Source organism: Lolium perenne, chromosome 6, assembly GCF_019359855.2.
Source record: "Lolium perenne isolate Kyuss_39 chromosome 6, Kyuss_2.0, whole genome shotgun sequence".
Lineage (NCBI taxonomy): Eukaryota > Viridiplantae > Streptophyta > Magnoliopsida > Poales > Poaceae > Lolium > Lolium perenne.
In genome coordinates, this window is record NC_067249.2 from 38,660,034 (window position 1) to 38,685,114 (window position 25,081).

The 25,081-nt window shown below is 41.6% G+C and overlaps 1 protein-coding gene across 1 annotated transcript; it reads right to left on the reverse strand.

Moving 5' to 3' along the window:
• Positions 1–8,261: 8,261 nt before the first annotated feature.
• LOC127308314 (DNA-directed RNA polymerase V subunit 1) lies at positions 8,262–24,612 on the reverse strand. The gene is made up of 19 exons (XM_051339091.2): positions 24,422–24,612; positions 23,297–23,384; positions 23,053–23,179; positions 22,824–22,939; positions 22,668–22,730; positions 21,969–22,133; positions 21,062–21,220; positions 20,821–20,976; positions 18,521–20,251; positions 18,248–18,423; positions 18,019–18,094; positions 17,779–17,906; positions 16,225–16,382; positions 14,671–14,945; positions 11,378–11,551; positions 11,157–11,297; positions 9,524–10,956; positions 9,255–9,363; positions 8,262–9,147 (listed from the first exon to the last, which is right to left on the reverse strand). Exons 2-19 carry the CDS (start codon positions 23,378–23,380, stop codon positions 8,671–8,673), a joined length of 5,748 nt encoding a protein of 1,915 aa, XP_051195051.1. The 5' UTR covers positions 23,381–23,384; positions 24,422–24,612; the 3' UTR covers positions 8,262–8,670.
• Between the last annotated feature and the right edge of the window lie 469 nt (positions 24,613–25,081).

Consider the following 25,081-nt stretch of genomic DNA (forward strand, 5'->3'; position numbering starts at 1 on the left):
TATAGTGTATTGTACGCCCCACCTTTCTAGAGTATTATCCATGTATAGCTGAGATGTGCAATGATACTTGGTTGGATCTGCGGTGAACAATAAGGTTTGACAAAAAATGGAACTATCCGGAAAACCTGAATGCAACCTTTCGCTTTCCTTTCTGAAACATCCATGTTTCAAGGAGTCTAAGATTTAAATCACCGGGATCACGGTTTTGCTAATTCTCGGCTGACTGGGAGATAGCTTAGTTCTCAGTCGACTTCTAAATAATAGGAGTGTGACTTGACTCAATCATGCTAGCCATGAGTTACAACATAAATTACAACTGAGATTTTTCTTTCAGCTCAACATTAGGTTGCAACTGATATTTGACTACTTACACATGGATGACATCACCTGACTCAGAATTAACTTAATTCTCAATCAACCGAGAATTAGTCACGCACCGGAGATTAACCCATTTCTCTCTACCTCTCTCTCTCTCTCTCTCTCTCTCTCTCTCTCTCTCTCTCTCTCTCTCTCTCTCTCTCTTGTGGAGTTGAATTTCAAGTACCACAGCAAAAACATAACTGGACAAAATTCTCTATTTAGAAGAATTATCAACTTTTACAATACGAATCAATACATTAGACCCATCACAAAACATATTTTCACATTTAATTTATTTATTATTCTAAATTGGACATTGTTTTATATAAACTTGGACAAACATGAAAAATTTTGATTTTTGAAAATCTAATATGCATACCTTATAAAACAAAATAAGGGGAAGTATTTCTCAAACCTGACTATTAGTATTCTCAAGTTTTTGCTGCTACCACACTGCTATCAAACCAAAATGGCAGAAGCACGAGTTCACCATGAACGATGACAACTACATAAATTTTATGAGTGCCACACATGAAAAATATGGCATCACCAGGCTCAAGTTATCTTTTTTCGAAAGGAGGCAAAAGATTTGCCATTGAATTGAACAAGAATAAGCTATTAGAACAAGTGCCTAGGGCGAGCCCTAGGTTTTAAGTAGCATACTATCCCGGAATTACATTACACAAGAATTTTGCACCGGCTGCTCCACATTTTTTGCTTCATATTTGATCTTCACAATGATTATGGGGGCTGGAGAAACATGCTTACAGAAGACTCTTGCATTTTGCTCTTTTCAAATTTCCCAAGAAACAAGCATGAGCAAGGAGGCCATATCTTTGTGAGGCATTTCCATGACTCGTGGCCATCTTGATCCACCAATCTTGCACGTAAGCCTCGTTTTCCCAAAGGGAGGTGTCTATATCTTGATGGCCAAACCAAGGTAGAATGTCATTCCAAATTCGCATGGTGAACCAACACTTGAAAATAATATGCGACGCTGATTCTTGCACTTGGCTGTAAAGGGGAAATTTCCGCAATTTTGCCTCACTGAATCAAGTGGTCCTCCATCCAAACTATACTTTGCAAGATCAACCAAGCAAAGAACTTGCATTTTTTGAGGAACAAAAATTACCTATGTAGTACGGTCGTAGCGAGAGATGATAATGTACTCGGAGTGCATTTTGTAGGACGAGGATCTCAAATATATGCCATAATTGGTGAACTTCCAAATGATCAGGTCATTGCTCCTAGAATGGAGTTGGAAGGTGGAGACAAGCTCCCAAAGAGCAAAAAAAAAAAATGTTAAATGTGCTCCACCTCGAAACCATTTTGTGGTTGTTGTCAAGGGCTTTCTTAACTGAAATATTCTTTTGCTTTGTTAACTTGAAGATTTTAGGGGCAATGTCTTTAGGCCTAATACCGGAGAGCCAAGGTGAATGCCAAAATTTAGCTTTTCCCGTCACCAACATTCCCAGTGGTTGCTGCATCAAAGTAGTCTTTATCCTTCTAATTACAAGGGTTACCAAGGCAAAACCAGTTTTTGACTTATCAGTCCATTCAATCCATAGCCATCGAATTCTTAGAGAGGTGGCAAACTTTTCAAGATCTGAGATTCCTAGACCACAAAACTTTGTTGGGCGGCAAACCATGTCCCATTTTACTTTGCACTTCCTTCCGGACACCTTATTACAACTAAACCACAATTAACATGGAGGAGAGCGATGATATTTTGCAGCAATTCCTTTCAAATCTCAAGAAAGGTGATGTGATAGATGGCTTGTGATGTTAGGATGGCTTTGACCAAACTCTGGGCCCAGCCAAAGTAACTTCTTTCAACTTCCCGCGCCTATCATCCCCGCAATGTTGCATATATTCCTTTACATTTTCCCCGTTTTATCTTCAATATTGTTTTGTGCTATCCATCTTCTTGTTCATGGATGCAGTAGGCTAGTAGCTAACCAAGGGTCCTTGTCATCTTGCTATTAACTTCAGAACCTTCCAAGCGGGATCCTGTATGGCGTGCAGCAGGAAAGTAAGTCATTCTTTCAGTCAATGTTAAGAAAATCGGTAATCGTTAACTGCTCGGTTGGCTTGGGAGTAGCGATTAATCGGAATTCGGACGATTAACTGATTTAATCGGTCAGCTATTAATCGGTGCAACCTACACAAATTAGCACTTAAAATAGTTTGTATAAGAAAAATACAAGTATATGAGCCTCTATATGTCTGTACCTACATCTCTAGAGCCTAAAATCCTAGAAAAACATATACGCTTCTCCTGCGTGACATAATCTTCATGGTCACGAGCGAATCAGGATCCACTAGCCGGAGCCGCCTTCCTTTCTTCCACTTATTCTTCTCTCACCTCTGAAGGTTATCTTCTCCCACCACCTACCTAGGGTACGACCCCTCTTACACCTCAACCACCTAACCTTTTGAAGGCGTCCCCGAGCTCCTGGACGAGCTCCTCAAGGTGGTCGAGCTCCTGTATCTGAGGCCCGGGAAACTACAAGTAACTGGTCTAGGAGGGCAAAAAACTATTTGGCGATAGTGGAAATCAAGCTACTGGAGGCTGCAATGAAGCGGGAGCTTCACAAAATCTACTTTATTGGGGAGCGTAGCGCCTGTATTAGCGATATGCATTGAAAATTTTGTAACTTTATTAGCCAAGTGTAATAGTTAATCGGGAACATACCTAGTAATCGGACTTTCAGACTGATTAATCGGGCTAAAGGATTAACCCAAGCGATTAATGGTAATCGACACGGTCAGGCCCCTAGTAGCGATTAATCGGCCTAGTAATCGTTGAATCGGCCTAGTTTTTGAACAGTGCTTTCAGTAATGTACACGTGAATGTTCCTAAGAATGAATATGTTGTTGGAAATTATTGGGGTTGTCAAATAAAGAGAATAACGAAAAGTAATATTTGTACTATGGAGGAGGAGGACTCATCTTCCCACTAGTAAGTATGCATGAAGAGTTGTGCATAGCACACCTCATGCTGAGAAAATGTATCACAAAGTTTAATAAAAAAAAAGTAGATAGTGTACACTTACCACGATATATTTAAGAATGTAGCATATGATGTATTGTAAAAGAAAGACAAGAGACGAGAATTAAAGTGGCGCTTAGACATACATATTTATTTTCTTTCACAATTATAAAATGGGCATTTTTTCTCTAATTTTTCTGTATAGACTCATATTATACATAGGGGTGGGTGTGCCCAAGGGAAACCCCCCAAAGGGACCGACCCTCGTCCATATTGACAATTTCCATGTTCTTCGTTACATTTATAAAATTTATGAAACAAATCAAGTGCAAGATAAATTTTAACATCCAAACTAATTAAACAACAATTCAAACATTGAAGTTCATACGAAAATTCAAATGAAAGCTAAATTTTAGAAACTTTTTGAAAGTTTGATAGGAAATGTCCACTACGAGACATGAACATGCAAACTATAGGTTTCCTTTTGCGATCCCCATGTGCTCAACAAGTGCATCTTTGAGCTTACGATGAACACATTCATCACGAATTTGTGGATGCCTCTGGAGGAAGTATGCACGCTCGACTGATGCATGATTTGGATCGACAAGAGGCCCCCTGAAGTCCCACTCTGGATCGTGCACTCGGAGATCATCACATTCATTCCAAAAAGCTATGTTGTGCATGATGACACTATTGGAGAAAGCAAGTCCTATTCAACGCTTTAGCACGCTTAGGCACTAGGTGCATGACATATGCCTCGCCTGGGGCATAAACGAAAGTCTAAGTAGGGCAACCAAGAAATTATTTCCCCAATAAGAAATCATGGCATATTTCACTTACGTCAGAGATGGGGCATATTCTAATGGTATTTGTTAGTAATTTAACCATTTACATGATCTAAATTAATATGTATTCAGATATAATAACCTATATACATATTTGATGGTAAAAATTATATGCGGTGCCTAGGGCGCTTAAGCTTCGCTTATGCATTAGGAAAATGCCAACCATTTTGCCTAAGCCTAGCGCCTTTCCCAACCTCAAGTAGTCATGACCTCCCATATTTGATATACTGATCATGTTCTAGCAGGGTGAAGAATAATAGACCAACGAGCTTGGAGCACATCAAACTCCCGCTGCACAATGCAACTCTCTTGTTGTCGTTGTGCAAAGAGAGATCGTTTGTCACCTTGTTGTTGATGGTTGTCTTCACAAATGTTTCCCATCAAGGACATATGCCATCAGCTTGGTGGTATTCCTTGTTGTATCAGTGGCTATTTATCTCATCGTTGCACTTCGGAGTGTTGCCTTGACAAGTCTTACAAACACAAGAGAGCATTACGGCACGTTGATGTCATTGTGAGATCCTTCCATGCCAAATGAAGAGGTGTCAAATCCATATGACATAATTTACCACAACTTCAAATATGACAATGAACGCTCTGACATGGTCTTTATATTTACCAACCAAAATGGACAGTTCTTTCATTTCCAATGCATGCAATTGATGCATCTAAGTATCCCAAAAAAATCCTCTAGCAACATTAATTTCCAAGAACCAAGTTATGTCTATAGCATTTGGTTCTCTTAAGTATTCGTTAGCAATCATTGTTATAAAAAAACATGTACATTTCATGATCAAGGCGTGTGGCCTCTGCGAGTCTCATGCAAAGGTACTCATCTGCCTGATCATAAGCAACTCCATACGCAAGTAACCGATAGCAGCAACGTACTTCTAAATAGAAGAGAGCCCAACTAGGCCGGTGCAATCTCTCTTTACTTTGACTTATCCATCATACTATCTCACCCCCACCCCACCCCACACCCACACACAATACATACACACCTCTTTGTGCATCATGAAGTGTCAACTTTCTGCATAAAGATTTTTCATTGGATCTTAAATAGTGTTTGTAGAGGAGAATACTGCCGACTATCCTTTCATGATGTAATGTGCCCCGATTTTGAACGTTGGTGGCAGATCGATGCATTTGGTTGCTCCTCGAAACATAGAAAAGGGTCACGATGATGAATATGCCAACTTCATCACGGGATTCATCATCGGATGATGTGTCCACATATTCATAGTAGGCTAGTAGCAATACTCATTATCGATATTCATAGTCAACGCATCAAACAATGCAAACAAAAAATCATGAAATTTCATCGAAGAAACTTTGCAAGAAAAATTGCCTAAAACCTTGTTGGTCAAATGATTGAACACCTTGTGAGCGGACGATGCTGAGGTGGAGGTTGGCGCCGCTGACGACATGAGGCTGACCAGTAAGGACGACTGGCAGCTGTTCAGACGGCTGAGTGAGGGACGGAGACCGCTCCAGCTTAGACATGCTCTCTTGGCCTCCCTTGGCAGTGGCAACAACGGCTGAATCCTTCTATGCCCAAGGTTACCCGCAGCCGAAATGCATCAAAAACATCGACTAGAGTGGCAAAGGGTCACCTGGTGGAAGCACAAAGACATGCGGTGACAGAGTGGAGTGAAGGCGCCAACAATTCAGTGAGGAGAGAGGAGGCAACCACGTGAGAGAGAGAGGGAGAGGGAGAGGGAGAGGGAGAGGGAGAGGGAGAGGGAAAGGGAGAGAGAGAGAGAGAGAGAGAGAGAGAGAGAGAGAGAGAGAGAGAGAGAGAGAGAGAGAGAGAGAGAGAGAGAGAGAGAGGGAGGGAGAGGGAGGGAGAGAGGGAGAGAGAGAGGGGGAGAGGGAGAGAGAGGGAGAGTGACATAGGCATCCCAAATGGGCCTGCCGAAGATAGTACCCGGGGTTTACTGAAGGCCCACTACCCGAAGAATAAGGAGATTCGGAAGCCCAAGATAGTATTAAGGAAAGTTAGAGTTGTAATAGAAAGTGTTATTTGTAATCTTGCGGGATGAGTTAGAAACCTTCCCGGACTATGTAACTTGTACTACACGAATCCCTCGGCTCTGCCTCCTATATAAGGGGGAGTCGAGGGACACAGAGATCATCGAATCATTGTTTACAAACCCTAGTTTTCATAATCGTCGAGTACTTTTCGGCTGAAACCTTCGAGATCTACTTGCCCTCTACTTTCAACTAAACCCTAGCCTACAATCCATAGGCATTGACAAGTTGATACCTTGTCAATTGGCGCCGTCTGTGGGGACTAGAGGCGTAAGGATCTGATCTCGATGGCACGTTCAAGTTCTTCGACATCATCAACCGCAAGCAACGCAATGGATCGAGGTAAACAGACCGCATTGACAAGTTGATACCTTGTCAGAGAGGGAGAGAGGGAGAGGGAGAGAGTGAGAGAGAGGGAGAGATAGAGAGAGGGAGAGATAGAGAGAGGGAGAGAGAGAGAGGGAGAGAGAGAGGGAGGGAGAGAGGGAGAGAGAGGGAGGGAGAGGGAGGGAGGGAGAGGGAGAGGGAGAGAGAGGGGAGAGGGAGAGAGAGAGAGAAAGAGAATGGATAGGTTGCTACCAAGCAGGGCTGAGTGTCACATTCCTAGCTTGAACATGTGGTATGGGCCAACCTAGTCAACCAGTTCGCGTTTTTTTTCTTGTTTCTTGTTTTTTGTTTTCTATTTCTATTTCTATTTTTTCATTCCTTTTCCTTCTCCTTTCTATTTCTTTTTTATTTTTGTCTCTTTTTTTTAATCTTTTTTAGATTTGGAGAATATTAAGATTTTAAAAAAGTTAAGATTTAAAAATGTTCAAATTTTAGAAAAGTTCATATTCGAAAAAATCATATATAAAAAATGTTTGGATTTATAAAAATGTTCAATCTTAAAAAATATTAAAATTAAAAACAACAAATCTAAAAAAAATCAGGTTAAATGTTGAATTTTTAAAATGTTCACGTTTTAAAAAAATAAAATTTACAAAATATTCACATTTTAAAAATGTTCATTTCTTTTTGAAAAAAAATATTAAAAAAAGAAGCAAAAAAATGTCTAGTTGGGCCGGGGCGCAATAGCCAACCGCGGGGGCACGCCTGGGTCTCCATATAAGACCACTTTTAGATCGATGGGGAGGCCCGTTGTAGCACATCTTTTTGTACAGGCCCTCATCGAGCCCATGGTGGTAGTGGGAGGGGGTGAGGCGGGGAAGGTCGATCAGGTCTCCTTGAAGATGGCCTTATAACCTTATTGTTCCCATTTTTTGAGTGTTCTATGTGTTGGAAGTTCTGTATCGGAAGTATTTTTTTTTTTCAAGAACAGGTAAGCTCTATGTGTCTTCTTCATTAAGATAGATAGAATGTTTGGTTACAAGAAGTTCACACGTTTCTGTTACATGAACCTAAATGCATTCCACGGAAAGAAAAAAAAAGTACTAGTTCCATCTATAAAAAGTTGTTGCAAGTTTATCTAAATTAAAATTTAGATGTATCTCTAGATACTCTTTAGCGTATAGATATATCCGAGTTTAGATAAATCTTGGTAAGCCTCCATGGCTCCATCTCTCGTGTTTATCTTCATGTGGACTCCATAAGTATCGAGGCACATCTCTCATAATACTCTGTTGTTACCCTCTAGCCATAGTGGTCTTGCCACAAGAATGATGAATGCATTCACTTCGAGCCTGTCTACTCGGCTAGAATGGCTGTTGCAGCCGGAGTAAGTAAATTTCTTACCATGTGGGTGATGGCATTTTCCAACAAGGTTCAGTGTTGGCAAGAATAGATTCTGCTGCCATCGACTGCAGAGAGTGGTCCAACTGAAACCATGAATCGTTGGAAAACGGAATTCTATGGACTGAATTGATCCACAACGAGAACCAGGATGGGATCGTCAACAGCAAACGCATCAGCAAGAGCGCACCACCTGACTGTGATGCTTTGACTGTAAGCAAAAACAAACATGTTAGCCTAACACAAGTTCTATGCCTAAAGCTGACTTCCCTTCAAAAAAATGCCTAGGGCCGCCTACAAGTTCATAATAAGGAACTGCCCTTTATCAGTCACATGGTAGCACCAAGTCAAACTCCGAAGCTCTGTAAGTTTCAGCACCAGATAAAGTGATGGTACGAAGCCTTACAAACAGCAACCACAAGATACGACTAGCATCAGATCATTCAAACTATGATATCCAGCAACCAAGGAGATCAAAGACAGGTCAAAACTAGTCTCGATTACTACAGATGGCAGCACTTCCATCTCCCGGAATGTAGAACTCGTCTGGAAGGGACACAGGAAACACGGCCCATTCTGAAAGACTGGTACTGTCAACCCTCTACACGTAAGTCAGGGCAAAGCAGAAAGGTTTTAGCATATGCCATGCTAACATGAGAGGTAGGCTTGCATGTACATTGGTTCAGTTGCTTCTACACCACGCCTAAGACATCATCAGGCCCACTTATCATCGGAGGCTCCTGCGCCCCACGCTGAATCAGAATCTGGCTTTTCAGCCCACTTGTTGACTGTCGCTGCCAGAGTCTCTTGTGGAGTCGCCGCTGGGGCGGTCTCTGTCGCTGCCGGAGTCTCCTGAGGAGTCGCCGCTGGGGTCTCTTGCTGGGTCGCTGACGGAGAAGCCAGAGCCTCTTGTGAAGCTGTTTCTGCAAGTGGGGCTGGAGTCTCTAGCTGAGCCTCCTGTGGAGTGGCTTGTGAGGTCTCTGCTAGAGTTGGTTGAGAAGCCTCAGCTGGTGCTCGATCACGATTGCGCCTCTGGAAGTACATCTGGGAGACCAGTTCGGCGGGCTCTTCTGCATAGCTCTTCCTCACGTAATTGTCCAGGCACTTGATGTAGGAGAAGTCTGTCTGTGTTCCATCTGATGACACCACGTAAAAGCAGCGACTCTCCTGGAACGTGTGGTGCTTGTTAACCTGCAACAAATAAAGTGAGCCCATAACACACCCATGAACCAAATTGCTGTATTTCATACTCTATTATAGAGTATCATGGTAGACATAGAATGCACAAGAACCCATACCACTATATGATCAGTTTCAGAGGACAGCTTCTTATCCTTTTCAGGATGGTGCTCCAGAATCTTCTCCTTGATGAACTTCTCATCCTCCAGGGAAAGATTTACACCATCACTGCGACATTTTAAGATAAAGATAAAAGTAAATATTTAAGAAAGTGTAAACAAAGTAACTGTTTTGCATGTCGCATACTTTTGATCTGTTAGGACCTTTTAAAAACTTGATAGCAACACTATGAAAAACACAAAGCGCAAGAAATTGTGAGATGATTTACCATGATTCACGGAAGATCTTTCTGACCGATAATACAATAGGTTCAATTTCGTGTAAAATCGTTTTTGCATCAGCTGGTAGTTCGAACCGTGGTCTTGGTGGCCTCTCCACAGGTCTCATTGGGGGCCTACCCAGATTGTCTCTTTGGTCTCTCCGACTTTCTTTGGCAGCCCATCCATCTGATTTCCAGCCTTTGCTGTTGTTAGAAGCATCGCTCTTGTTCAAATCATCAGTACTGGAGTCCTTGGCTTGAGCAGAACCCCAGCCATCCCAAGCATCTGGCTCCTTTGCTTCTGAATTCTCATTTCCCTGGGAAACTGGAGCAGCATTCCATGCATTATCTGACAGTGAAGCAGCCTTTGCAGCCACATTCTCCCAGGAATCATTCTGTGCATCCATATGCTCCGCAGAAGAAGTTTGAGTACTTCCCCAAGGAACATCTTCTGCAGTAGAAGTCCGAGTATTAGCTGCCACACTTCCCCAGGAATCATTATGTGCATCAGTATGCGGCTTAGACGCCTTGTCGTCCCATGTATTTCTTGACGGTGGCACTGGCTCGTTTCCCCAAGAGGCCTGGTCAACATTTTTCTTGCAAGAGCTGGCTTGCTTTTCCCAGGTACCATCACCTCCATCAGAATTCTTTTTGCCCCATGCACTGACTGATGGTGATGCTGGCATGTTCGGCTGCTTACCCCAGTTACCACCACCTCCATCTGAATCCTTTTTAGAACTCTGATCAGCCCTAGTGTTGTTTTCAGCTGGTTCTTCTGGAACACTCTTCTTATCCTTTCCCTTTTCACTGCCCCAGCCCCCCCAATCAGCTGATTCATTCTCCACTGCCGCAGGCACATTCCAAGATGAATCTTGATCTGCTGGTTGCTTCCCCCAGTTACGACCGCCTCCATCTGTATCATTCTTAGCACTCTGATCAGCCCAAGTATTGAGTCCAGCTGGTTCTTCTGGCATAGTCCTCTTAGCCTTCGCCTTTTCAGCGCCCCCCCAATCAGCTGATTCATTCTCCACTGCCGCAGGCACATTCCAAGATGAATCTTGATCTGCTGGTTGCTTCCCCCAGTTACGACCGCCTCCATCTGTATCCTTCTTAGCACTCTGATCAGCCCAAGTATTGAGTCCAGCTGGTTCTTCTGGCATAGTCTTCTTATCCTTCGCCTTATCAGCGCCCCAGCCTCCCCAATCAGCGGATTCATTCTCCACTGTCGCGGGGACATTCCAAGATGAATTGCCTTGATCTGTTGGCTGTTCTTCAAGACAATCGTCAAAAGTAGGCATACCATCCAATTCTGGTGATAACGCGTTGTCTTCAATAAGGTAGTCCACATCGTCCAAGAATGTGTATCTAGCCTTTTCTTGGTCAGTCCTCACCAAGGCCAGGAAATCATACAGGCCATCACCATACTCCTTGTTGCTTTTTAGCTGCAATAGTCAAATTAAAGCACAAAGGTGTAATTTAGCATTGTTAGACCACATCATGTAGTAGCAGATCTTTATAGCAGTATCTAACTTAGGCTAAGTGTTGTAGTAAAACGGCAATAAATTTGACTACATAAATATTAGGCTTAAGCTCCATCAATTATATGAACAATAAGCTCAAGTGGATTGAAAGACCAGCTTACCTGATTTTCGTTCCAAAGAATCTCAAAAGATGACCCAGTGCCAAGTGCTGCATGCTTGCCCCACGAACATGATGAGACCACACAACCCAATGAATCCGAATGGCATTTCTCGGCAGCCTTCTCAAAGCATTTCATAGGGGTCTACAAAAGAAGACCAGGACATCAGCATAGTGCATGTTGTGATAAAAAAACAAATCAAAAGATCTTAGAAATAAACTTACGAATAAGGTGGACTCTGTAAAAGGTACTTGAACTTTTAATGAACGGAAGGTTGCCTTATAACCAGCATTGTTGAACCCATTCAAGTTACCGGTGCATGTCATGCTGTTTGCCACAAGTACCAGATGGTCCTTAAGAATTCCTTTAGCAACCGTTTTCATAGTTGTCGAAAGGCGCTGCAAAAATCATCAAGAAAAATAATACCTATAAAGATAGGGTGATAAAGTTGCAAAAAGGCGCTGCCCAAATCCACAACCAAAAAACTGTTGCAGAAAATTCTTTGACGTCATAAGCATTGCGTTACACTTTAGTTAAACAGGATGAAAGGTAAATTGCTAAGTAGTTATACATCTCGGAACTAGCCTGCTGCGACTAACTAGACTGATCTTAAAGATGGTACTATCTACTAATGCCTACAAATTTGAATGATAAATTAGCTAGTCACACCTATACATATCTGCTGGAAAACCATATTTTACAAACTAAAATAATTGAATACTCACCCCTAATAAAATTAGCTAGTCCTGTGGTATAGGTCAAGTAAATCTGGCCAACTTGGACTGACAAAAGAAATATACGAATAGATGATCACAGCATATATGACACAGCCAAGGATTCGCAAAATCTAGTAGCAATTTAATAGAGATTGACCAAACTTGTCGTTCCTAAATGAATGGTCTAGCATTCAACATTCTCTATCAGCATTAAAACCGTTGGAATACATCAGGGAAAAAAAGTAGCAAGTACTATCTCAATGGGACAGATGTATTGTCTCCTTTGAAGTACAAAATTGATTCCAACACATATAAAATATGGGGAAAATAAAATATAGAGACCCTGGAACAAAACATGAGCGCAAAAAGAAACAAGGCTAGCATCGGCATAACAAACCACGACTATCAAGAGAACAAAAATTCAGCGTCTATGGAACAAATCACGACTAAGGGTAACAAAGTTTTAGTGTTGCGGAACAAAACCATTTATAATGAGGAACAACACTATAGGTTGATGGGAACAAGCCCATTATAGTGAGGAACAAGAGGCATATAGTGAACTACCCCATAGGTTGAGGAAACAAAATCATTTATAACGAGGAACAACTTGGATTAATATGAGGAACAACACTATAGGTTGAGGGGGACAAGCTCATTTATAACTAGAAAAAACTTGAGGCATATAAGAAACTATCCCATCGGTTGGAGAAAATGACAAAAAAACTACCACAATTGAGGCAATCGTGTCACATAACTACACAACGTGTTCGTTTTGTCACATGAGTACCACTATTGGGGTCCGTTCGCGACGAAGAGCACTAATTTTCCAATTTGCGCGCTTTAATCCAGTTTCTGGCAGCTGGAACCCACACTGTCAGGTCCTACATGGCAAAAACAGATGAAGTGTTTCTGCTAATTTTACAAAAGACCCCCCATCTCCTTCTCCCAAAAAGCAATCAAGTCCCATTCGACATCTTCCTCGTCCCCCTCTATGTTGACCCAAGAGAGCTCGCCGGAGCAGCCCTTGCCCCTTCTCCCCGGCTCACGGTGGCTCCCTCTGGCGGCGAGATCCCACCGGCGTCGAGTCGTGTCAAACAACCACCTCCACGGCTCACTGCCGTCGAGCCTTTTCATCAAGATCCCGTCCATCCAGCACCACGCTCTCCACCCCCCCCCCCCCCCCCTCTGTCGCCGCCCAAAATCCCACCCCTGCAGCCTACAACACGTCATACGCGGCAGGAGACCAAGCGGCGGAGGGGCGCCGGACCTGCTTCTCCCCTACCAGCATCTCACCCATCGATGGAGGCCCCGATCTCCCTCTGACCGCGCCCCATCCCCATGGTGAAAACCATGAGAGCCTCCCCCACCAGCCCCTTAAAGCTCGTCGCCGGTAGCGACCACGAGCTCATCCGCGGCTCCGCCCCGTCCCCTGTCAGGCTCAAGCTCGTCAGTGCGGTGGGTGCTCCTCCGCCCCCATCCTCTGCTTTTGCGGGGCAGCTCATCGGTGCATCACATAAGCATAAATGAGAACTTCTATTTTCTTCACTTATCTATTTTTTTGTTTTTTTATGTGGGGAATGGGATCTGTCTGTGACATAAAAATATATTCTGAGGTTATTTTTGCAAAATGAAACTACAGTTAGGTTTTCACGTGCCACATAGTCCTTACAGATAGGCCCGAATAGTCAGAATACAGTTTAACACGTTTGGTAGTTATGTGACACGACTGCCTCAATTGTGGTAGTTTTTGTCATTTTCTCCATCGGTTGAGGAGAACAAAATCCACTTTTTATGAGGAACACCTTGGAGGCATGTAAGGAACAATCTCAGATGTTGTGGGAAACAAAAGATGACCGTAAATTGAACAAGGCTTAGTACGAAGGAACAAAATCATAACGCGGGACAAAACTATGGAACATGGGGAACAAAAATATGATTATAAAAGGAACAAGGCTAGCCCAAAGAAACAAATCAAATCTAAACGCGAAAAATTTACAAAATGTGGAAAACAAAATATATGAACCGTTGAACAAAACATGACTCCAAATGGAACGAGGCTAGCACGATAGAATGAATTCAATTTGGACACAGAACAAAACTATGGAACACGGGGAACAAAAATATAGGAAGCATGGACCAAAACATTACCAAAAAAGAAATTTTCCCAATGGAGCCCAAGAATGGTGCTAATGAAAGCAATTGTCTTAGCATCCCTAAGAATTACCAAAAAAGAAATTTTCCCAATGGAGCCCAAGAATGGTGCTAATGAAAGCAATTGTCTAGCGCCCCGAAGAAAACCTGTTGTAGCAATGATTCGTCTAACTGGGGAAAACTATTTGAGGTAATTTACAGTTTGTCACAAGAAAGACATTTGCATCCTTAATTCCCATCCACCAACTCCAAATCTAAAAATAAAAAATGTTAGTGATCCCACAGGCAAACCCCTAGACAAGGGATTGGGCAAGAAATGGGATAATGCCCAGCGCAATGGAGCATAGCAACAATTGTTTGACATGCTGAGACGCTCAAAATTGTTGATCCGTAGCTAAGCAGGGGTATTTAGCTACTTACTAAAAATAGACCAAGTCAAAAATTAAAGGAGAGTGAACTGCATCTGCTTGCTGGTTTCTCTGGGGAATCTTGGGACTATTTTTAGAAGACCATTCTAATTTACATAAAAAGGGAGCCCTACCTGTGATTTGAAACCTTTGCCACCAAAGGGCGGATCTTAAATAAAACACCTTTTCAGCTTTACAAAAAAAAGTGCCAAAAGAATACTCTCCAGATGCAAGAAGGCGAACCTGGACAACTTGATCAAAGGAGCATGCTATGCCAAGAAGTTTCCGCACTTGCTGAATACCATAAGGTATGGACCTTCGTGTGTCGATGAGGTTCATTACTGGGATGCATGCATCCATCGCTATTCTCCATGCGTCACCGTTTTGCAAAGCTTCACCTTTCTCAACAACAATTTCTACTGCTGGCTCACCCTTTGATGCCTTCTTTGTGTGTTTTACCCAAGACGTTGCATCAGACCCAACCCACGTAATTTTGGCCTCTTGAATTCGAGGATCACCTGCAGAGGAGAGCAAATGAAAAAAATAGTTGAGCTGAAAGTCCTTCACACACATATCTGTTAAACACTACCTAAATTGTTAATTGAGAAGAATTAATGGGCCGAAAAGAGTACATATATCAATTTCTTGCGCATAAACTTGCACAAAAATTAGCGGTATCCAAAAAATGAAAAAGGATATGTCTAGATCACAGCTATAGCACTGCAAATGATAACCAAAACAAAATGCCAAGAGAAACATGCTGTTGCTTTGTAGGCCCATATTCGAATCATCCGTTTTAATCGCTATATGTAAATGTTGTACCATATCTCAGTTAAGTCCATCTATTAAATAAAAAGATACGTATTCATCATTAAAATGTTCCGACTTCGTGACTCCGTCATATGGTTCAACCAACAACATGTTGTTTCGGAAGAGCCAAGGACCATCTTCCGCCACATGCGTGACCGGTATACATGCTGTTACTTTGTAGGCCCAGATATGAATCATCTGTTTTAATCACTATATATGTAAAATGCTGTACCAAAATCTCAGTTAAGTGGCCATCTATTACACAAAAAGATACATATTCATCACTAAAACGTGCCGGTATACATAGTACATAGAAGGACCACCCAAAAGGAATAGGCATTAGAAGACACAAGCGTGAAAATTTAATGTTTTGGTTCTTCGGTGGGTTCAGAGTTCAGTACTCCCTAATGATCTTAACGAACAGGAACTCTGGATACAAAGCCAACGGCCAGTCCTTACACTGGTACCATAAGAACAGGCATACAGAACTACCAGTCCACTGAGAACAATAGGCTCATCCAGGAACACAGTTATAGTTGACTATACTGATGAAATTCTCTACTACCTCCATTCCAAAGCTTAAGGCTTATATTATTTTTAGAAAGTCAAACTATGTCAAGTTTGACCAAATTTTTGCCAAAAATCTTTAACATGTAAAATACAAAATCAATATCATTAGGTGGATAATGAAATGTATTTTTATATGGTATCTACAGAATATCATATTTGTTAATAGATTTTTCTAAAAGTTTGGTCAAACTTTACTTGGTTTGACTTTACAAAAAAATAAAAGACTTAAGCTTTGGATCGGACGTAGTAATTTATATGCGAGCCTTGTTGAAAAAATTAAAAGGTGCATTACATAAGAATTTTTTCCAATAAGATAGGAGAATGAAATTATATTTTAACAAGAGAATGATTGTAATTTGAAATATCCAGTGAACGAAATTTCCATGGAGGAAGACTAGTTTGTGCAGCTTAAAGTACCTTTTATAATATTATCCAGAAGCACACCACATATAGAATCGACTAGCACATTCACAGCTTTCTCAACAGATTCAGATAACATAGGAATGTCCTCAGAAAAAGAAAACTGCAAACATGGAACCTTCCCATCAATCGGCTTTTGTGTGAAGGAACAATCACTGCCAGGATCAAGGAGGAAAATTTATACATTAGATTAACTCTAATACGGAGTATATAACAGTAATCAGAGATTATGTCACATGAAACAGACAACAGTAAATCATATAAAAATGGCAACACTGAACAGTATGCTAATAACAAAGAGTGATGATTTCAGTCAAAAAAGAGTGATGATTCGCAAAACGATAATATATTGATACTACTTGTGTCCAGGCAACCATGTCCCAGCCCCAGGGGTGCAAGGTAGCAAATCATTGAAATGTATATCTCCAAACTGATTTGGGATGCAGATAGAGATTGGATATACTGCAGCTGAGAACATAGTGCCATAACTCAACCATGTTCTAGTGTCATTACTACAGAACAGATAACCACATGCTAAGCCAAGAACAGGCAGAAAACAATGTTCTCCCTCTGATTGCAAACAAACCAATGTAGACATTCTATATAACTGGTGACTACTCCATGAATAAGTCATTCAGTAACTGGCACAATTTATTACTTCCAAATACACCGTTGGTGTCACATTTAAGGGTTGCAATAAATATTCAAACAACAAGAGAAAATTGATTGTGTAAGAGAAAGGGGTAGTCTATGTGAGATTATTCAAGGGCACTAAATTCATTTCATGTGTAACCTAGTTCTTGTACAAAAAGCTAAAAGGATTTCTACTAAATTCATTTCATGTGTAACCTAGTTCTTGTACCATCAACCAGTTGAAAAACATTTTCATCATTACAGTATCACCTACCCTTTCTTTCTGTTATGACCATACTACTTTAATGGAGAAAAAAAATATTTGGGTGGCGAAGACATTGCTACTATTGAGGTTAACAATCTTCTTCTCACTTGCTGTCTCAGTTATTTTGAGTTGGTTATAAATCATATAGATCAATCACAGCAGGCAGCAACTCACCCACCGGCCACCGCTGCCATTTTAATCCGGGGATGCATGTCGGTGGGTTAATTTTTGTTTTACACAATACAGTAACCACTAAGGAAAGGTTAGCAGTAGGATTTCCCTCCTCTCATACACAGGAACGCCCTTCTCCCTAAATATTTTACTTGCTAACATCTAGGGTATTCTTGTCATCCTCATCTCAGTTTATGTTTGCAACACAACATGCATGCATGTTAAGAAGCATGTTGAAGAATCTATGTATTAAACATGAAAGGAAATAGTTACGAACTAAATTAAATATTCAGCTCCCATGTTGAAAGAAATATTACCATCTTGATCAAGAACACCACGTATAAAATACCCTGAAGGAACATTATTACGCCACCAACAACCAGCAACCACCACAAGCTAGGCCTACCTCGTTCCAGACCAATAACTATGCCATCTAAGATGTAACAAAAAAATCAATGCAGAGTAGAGAATAAATAGTTTACCAAGTAGAGAAAGTAATCTTTTTAAACAGGTGTGCAAGATGTCCTTTCTTCATCCCATGTTTCACAGAAACTTCTTGGCATTTATGAAGAATATCCTCGGTGCTAATGTTTATCGTTTCTAAATGTGCCTGCAAGCAATACATAAAGGCATATGTTAATATATATCATTTACATTTAAATAAACATACTTCCCATGTGACACTTATTATGGATCGGAGGGAGTAGAAAACGCCACAATACCTTTTGAAGGTGAATATGACCAACAAATGCTGGGGTAGCTTCTGAAATTCCATCTAAACTTGTTTGTTTCTGATACCTGAAAATGAAAATGCCATATTTATGTCAGTCAGCGCAAATGACAACAAATACTAAAAACAATCCTCTAGAGTAATTGTTGGTCTAAAATTGAGTATGACAACAAATACTAAAATGGAAGTAATTCTAAAATTGACTGCACAGGTATACATACTCAATGCAGATATCAGTGGCACAGTCCTCTAGAGTGACTTTCTTTAGACAGCCCTGTACTGCAATAGCAGCCTTTTCTTTGCAGAACTTCTTGGGACAAGAGCAGTCATTAAGAAACAGGATAACTTTTCGATCTTTCGTATCATTTTTATAGTTAACTTTCGTCTGAAGTATTTCCTGTTAGGTTAAGAACACGTTAAACAGTAGTTAGGACATAACTTGAGTTGCCAATGCATATAATATTTGACTCTACAATACTTTACGATGCTATTACCTTCATCAACTCCCATGAAGTATTATTACTTTGAGAAGCATCCAAGACAGCCTTGTAAGCAGGGTTGGAGATAGCAGTGGCAGCTAAGACACCCACCGGTTCTCCAGGAGTTATATCACTTGGAAAATCGGTGGCGTCTTCTTCTCTGTACTTAAGTTGCATGATTGAATTGCTGCAGATGTTTCTCACAGTTCCATCATAGCATACAACTACATCTCGCAGGATGGCCATTAGACTCTTGAACAGAGTTCCTGGTTCTGTCAACCCTCTTGAGGAGCGGACGATAGTTTCTCTCGTGGATATAGCATGTACCAGCTCCTCATAAGGATTGAGACCATGGAAATATGAACTTTGCACAAGACCATAAGCTTCTGGAGGATGCTGGACTTCATTTCCAACAGGTGGGTGCCTATTCACAAAATTTGAGAAACAGTCCTCCACGAGACGGCTCGAGTAGAACTTCCCCTCGCGGTAGAGTTGCAGACCAACAAAACCAAGCTGTTGAACTACTTTTGACACTGATGGGTCACTCTTTGGGTCAATCAAAAGACCAAGATGAGAGGACTTCACGACAAAATCTGAAATTTGTTGTTTGACGTCCTTTAGATTGTTGTCAACCCGCATTTCCACATACTGGCCTTTCGAGGACCTTGACTGCTCCAGTACAGCAGACTGTGTTTTTATGCTTTCCTGTGCTTCTTCCAACAGAATCTTGGGCACACTAAAATCTTGCAGACTTACACTAAAACCATCCAGAAGTAAAAATTCCATCAACAAGGGCTGCAGCGCATTTAAGAATTTGAGTGCATCTCCTGGACCCTTTACACAATTAATGGAAGACACTAGATCCGAGAATGAGGCCTGGACGGATTCTTTTGCAAGATCCAGTTTTACGACGGTGCTGTCCTTGACTAGGAATCTGTCCCCTTCACAAGTCAATTCTGCTGGCAACGCACTTTGCAATATTTGTGAGATTGTCCAGTATGGCTTTGACTTGACCACAGCAGGGGCAGGAAGAGAAAGGGACAGAAGCATGGCCAGCTGGTTAGCTGATTCTTTGCTTAACATGGTTCTTGAAGACATGTGTTTCAGAGCTAGCAAACTGTCATTAGCTAGCTGTAGGTTTATTTTTCCGTTGTGTGAATTCGTCAGTTGCTTCTCCACACTGAAAAGCTCCAAGGCTTCAGCTTTTGCAGCAAGTGACTGAGGGTAATAAATATGCACACAATCACCGTCAAAATCTGCTGCAAGAGGAGAGCATATAAGGGGATTGATTTTGACTGTATGATCATCGTGGATGTATACTTTAAATGCCTGGAGAGAATGCTTGTGAGTACTAGGTGGCCTGTTCAGGAACACAACATCACCATCAACGATTCTTCTACTGATCGTTTGACCCACTTTAAGTGTTGTATATCCTTTTGATCCTACAGTGATTGCATATGTTGTTTCACCATCTCTGTAGGTCAAACAGTCTCCCTTGTCAACAACCTCTTGCAATCTGTTAATGTTGATGTCCGTAACCTGTTCTTCAAAAGTTATTCTTTTTGCCACTTCAGAAGGCAGGCCAACTACATCTACTCCAATGTAAGGATCTCCAGTAAGTACACTACGTGATGAAAATCCTGACCCTTTGCTGATGAACAATGTCCTCATCTTATCTAACCATTGTTTTGTTGATAAATGCGATGAATCAGTGCTAATTGCATATCTCTTTGCGTCTTGAGGACCCTTCAGTACAAAGAGATCCAAGTTACCACACTAAATTAGATACCAATGGATCTGATCAGAAAATAAATGCAAGTGGCGATGATAAATTATTGTAAGCAGAGATTTTGATCAGCACACCGAGAACACCTGTAAATGTGCAGGAGTTCTCTAATTCTGATGGTAACAAAATACGTGGGCAAGTTCAAGAAACTGAAAGAGTTTCAACCATAAAAACTGAAGAGTGCTCAGGAAACTCTTCCTTATGATTGTCTGGAAGAAGTTTTAAAGTTTTAAAGCTCAAACGAGGATATACACAATCATACATTCATACCATCAACATTCCTAACTTGTTCATGTAAACAAGCATCATGCCGTCTAATGGAACCAATTGTAATCCTACTTCTTAACTAGGTGATAGTGAAACAAGCTTGGAAGGACTGACTCGAACTTGGTTCATTTCAGCTAGAACTTCTTCTTTTTATATGGATTTCAGCTAGAGCTTGTTTTGCAGCTATCTTAATTCATGCACCATTTTTCTACCATGTACACATGAATAATTAGGTTACTTCCTTCAAAATCATGACACGTACCTTTGTAGTACCCCTGAGCTGTATGTATTGGCCAATAGAAAGTTGTAAATCACTTGATTCAACATCATGTGATTCGAAGTTTGGGGGACCAGCTCTTGATTTTTTTATCTGCTCTATCTTTTGAAGTACCTTCTTCAATAAAGATATAGAGATGTCCTGAAACAAGAAGCAAATAAAATATGGGACATTATTCATAGGTAACCAGTCAATAAAATCACGAAGATTGAGTAACCAGACTGACATAGGACATGATGCTCTGCCCGTCTGTGAATTCTGGAATATAGAGGCAGTTAGGGGGTACTGGAAGATATTTCATCACATAACCAGACTGAGCAATGTATCCCCGTGCAGCTAGCTTTTTTTTCGTCTCATCTGGAATCTTCTTCAATATATTCAGAGCCTGGCAAATAATACAAAAATGAGGTAGCAGGTTGCTATTACAAAAGAAAAATAAGTAACTCCGTAAGAAATAATCAAGGGATAACTGTAGGGCCCCTTGGTTTCTGTGATCCTTGCTTTAGACATTACCGTGTTTTCAGGGGTACATGCCACTCAAGAGACTAACATTCCATGATATACCACCCTTTTAACTGTACATATGCCACTTCTGAGAGATGACAACTTCTTAGTTACCATAAAAGAAATGCATTTTCTTTTTTTTCATCAACTATTAATTAACATGATCAAATGAAGGTACTTGGCCTTACTAACATTAACTAGTTACAGCCAAGGGATGCTGTGTAAGTTCTATACGTGATAAACCAATGTTATGTGTTTCAAAAGTAAGCGGCACAAATTAATCTCTTGAGATAAGATTAGGAGATACTCTCAAAATACCCCCATAGTGATATGGGGTACCGCTCCAGAGAAACAGAAAAAGGAAGGTGCCAGCAAATATATACTTCCCATATATTCGGTACCACCTGTCACTTTTGAACACACCATGATTTTGGTACCGAAATCTCATGGGCGTGACTGTACCATGATGTACTGCACCGTAATTTTCTTAGAGATTCTTTGGTGCGTTTCTAACAGCAAAAAAATCTGCCCAAACTTAAAGTACGTAGGTAAACCCATGCTTAGCTGGATCTTCAGCGTCCAAGAAACTACAATAACATCTTGAAAACAGAACAAGATGAGATTATTACCTCTTCTGGAAGCAGTATCCTATTGTGGGAGGCTCCACCATAGTGAAATCCATATTGGTCAAGGAAGTTCCAAGAACGTTCCGTCATGTGTTTCTTCGCTTTCAGCTCTAAACGAAATGCACCATCTGTTGTCTTGGTTTCCTTCACAGATAGTGCCGGGAGAGCCTAAATAAAGTTGAGAAACATCAGTTGACAACTTGACACTCATCCCATAACACGTGCCATACTGTCATAGCAGCAAACTAAGGCTGTAAAGTAGGAAGCCATCCACTGATTAACATAAAAAAATGTTACTGATGATGGTCTCTGATGCCATGGTTGTTGGAAGACTTCCAAGTTTCAATAGTATAATCTCAATAGATAGCACTACTGGATTATGTGTGGTGTAAGTTCCGTTGACAACATGAATCAAGTACACTATTATGGCATTCCATTTCCCTAGCGTCTATAGATAAAAACTTCCCAATCATGAACAACTATGTGCCTTATTTCATAACTTCAATTTGATTTAAAAAAAAAGGCAAACCTACAATCATACTTGAGATTACCAAGTCAACGCTATTATAAAAGCATTGTGGGACATGCTCTCTTCAACCGGACTTTTGGTTAAGTTAAGTACCAGTAAGCTAGTATTACTTGGACTAAATAGAGACCAAGGTGAAATTCAGAAGGTTTAAGAGGAATAGGGTTGACAAGTACCCGACAGTCAGCGTAGTGGCATGCCGTTACTGACACATTTTCCTTTCCATTGCTCTGTTTGCCCTGAGACATGAAATATGTTGACTTAAATCAAAACAGGGAAATCTGTTTAGAAAAATAACAGAGTAAGACTAAGCTATTTTGGCATAAACAAACCTTTGCTTTCTTCATACGACGGCACTTCAAACATACCAAGGTCAGTAATTGCCTAAGTTCACTGACATGGCATGGATGATATATAGGTACAGGCAGCTCAATGTACCCAAAATGCCCTAAAAGTTTGTATCAATTCTATCAGTATAATAAGAGAAACAGGGATACTGGCCACTAAAGGACAACATTTGCGGCAAGAAGAAAAACTAATGAGAAGTTGTTGTTTTCGAACCTTCGCATTTGCCATTTTCAGAGGCACCACATGACTCGCATTTCCCTGACTCAAGTGGTAAGCCAAGGAAAGGATTCCCAAGTTGACTGGGATGAGTAACAGGACAGTCGTTTATAGAGTAAGTACACTGCAGAAGATAAAAGGTTGCATACAGTGAGAAGAATCAAACTGATATGTTTTTAGTTCAGCATGCATCTCTGCATGCCAGAATCACTAGTAAAACCATCAAAAAAGGAGAACATACTATCTCAGCCTCCGTGGATAGGCTAAGTTTGATGCTCTTGATGGAACCTTCAGCGACCAGTACTGCAGATTGGTCCTCCTCCATCGCTCTGCAACAGGCAGGAGAAAGCAGTGTCACATATACAGTTAAAAGAATAAATAAATAAGAAAGATGGGCGAACAGCAACAACCTAGAAACAACCACTATCAAATTGGCAAACCCAGAGCAACAAAAAAACGGGACCAAACAAGAGGCAAGACTTAAGAAGTTTCAGAAAACAACAGGCGTTCAAGCTCAAATTTTGGATACAACAGCTGCAAATGTTCACGCTTCTGAAATGCCACTCAAAATCAAATTTTACTTTAGCTAAACTTTTTTTTCCTTTTGCCCATTTTCTTGGATTCTTGTGAATCCACATTGCCCCGAAATTGACAAAAAATCATTTGATAAATGCCGAAAACTATAACCAGAGCACCCAAGGAAACATTTGATAAATCCTCCCAATATTATCCTGAATCCACATTGCCCCGAAATTGACAGGAAAAAAAAACATTTTTTTTTCTACCAAAAGAATCATGAAAACTCACATAAACACCGCAACAAACACGCTCCCCAAAACCCGCCCCCAAAACCCCAAGAACCCAAACCAGAGAGAGCACCCAAAAAAAATCCAACCAGATCAATCCAGCATTAAATTCGGCAAAAATCAGAGCAACCCCACCCAAATAAAGGGCAGATTCATCGATCCTGCAGGGATGATTCGCAATTCCTGGTGCCCAACACCGACAGGTAAAAGAAAAGAAAGGAAAGATTTTTTTCCTCCCGGCTCCCGCAAGAAAGCAAAGAACCATCCAAAACTCACAGGAACAGAAATACAAATCCTACAAAAGGCATCCAGACTGGCATGAACACCGCAAAAGCCACACTCCATACGGACGCAGAGACGCGGCCCGCATGAACAAACAGACCAAAAAATGAACCCCGAAAAAAACAAGAAACCTCATTTCCCATGGGGCGAGCGGACCGCAGGACCCACCCGCCCCGTGCCCTGATCACCCCGGACGGCGGAATCCACCCCGCATTGCCGCGGAGACGGGATCAAAGTCCCCCTGCCCAAGAACAGAAACACCCCGCCGCCGCGCTTACCAGACTCGCCGGCGCCGCCGCCGTCGGGCCCGCCGTAAAACCCTAGCCCCGGAGGAGAGGAGAGAGGGGGCGGGGAGCGAGGGTTTTTGGGCTTCAGTGCGCCTCGGAGAGGCCGAGGAGGAGGATGCTTTTGCTGTGGGAGGAGCGGTGGTGGAGGTGGCGTTTGGTGTGTCTGTGTGGGGACTGCTCTGTTCCGGCACAAATGGAAAGAGGAGACGGAGGAGGTGGCAGGCGAGGTTACCGCCCGCGGCCGTGCCCCTACCCGTGGTGGCGGAGGCTCCGGTGCTCGCTGGCCGGTGGGGGCGTAGGTGGGGGGAGCCTACCCGTCGGTGGCCTGTGGGTTGGTTCGATGTCGCCGTTGGGGGACGGGCCAGCTTGACCGGGGGCATTGATTCTTGCATTTTCTCCACCGTGGGAGACAGCCCAGGGAAGGGCTCGGGTAGGGCGCGCGCAGCATACAGTCATACACCATACACATATTTTGTTGTAACAAAACATTTCCGGCTGAAAAAATCATGAGTATTGCTATGCAACGCTGATTTTTTTTACTTGTTGAAACAAAAAAAAGTAGGAGTACTATATTACCATCTCACTTCCTTAATGTAAAATGTTTTGTATTGAACGGCCATACCGTTTTATATTTGGGAACAGAGGGAGCAT

Coding starts and splice junctions, on each gene's coding strand:
- LOC127308314 (XM_051339091.2), bottom strand. CDS start 23,380: ATGGAGGAGGACCAATCTGCAGTACTGGTCGCTGAAGGTTCCATCAAG. Junction 21,221..21,968: donor GGATACTGCTTCCAGAAGAG/GTAATAATCTCA, acceptor ATTATTTGCCAG/GCTCTGAATATATTGAAGAA. Junction 20,252..20,820: donor AGCTCAGGGGTACTACAAAG/GTACGTGTCATG, acceptor TTTGTACTGAAG/GGTCCTCAAGACGCAAAGAG.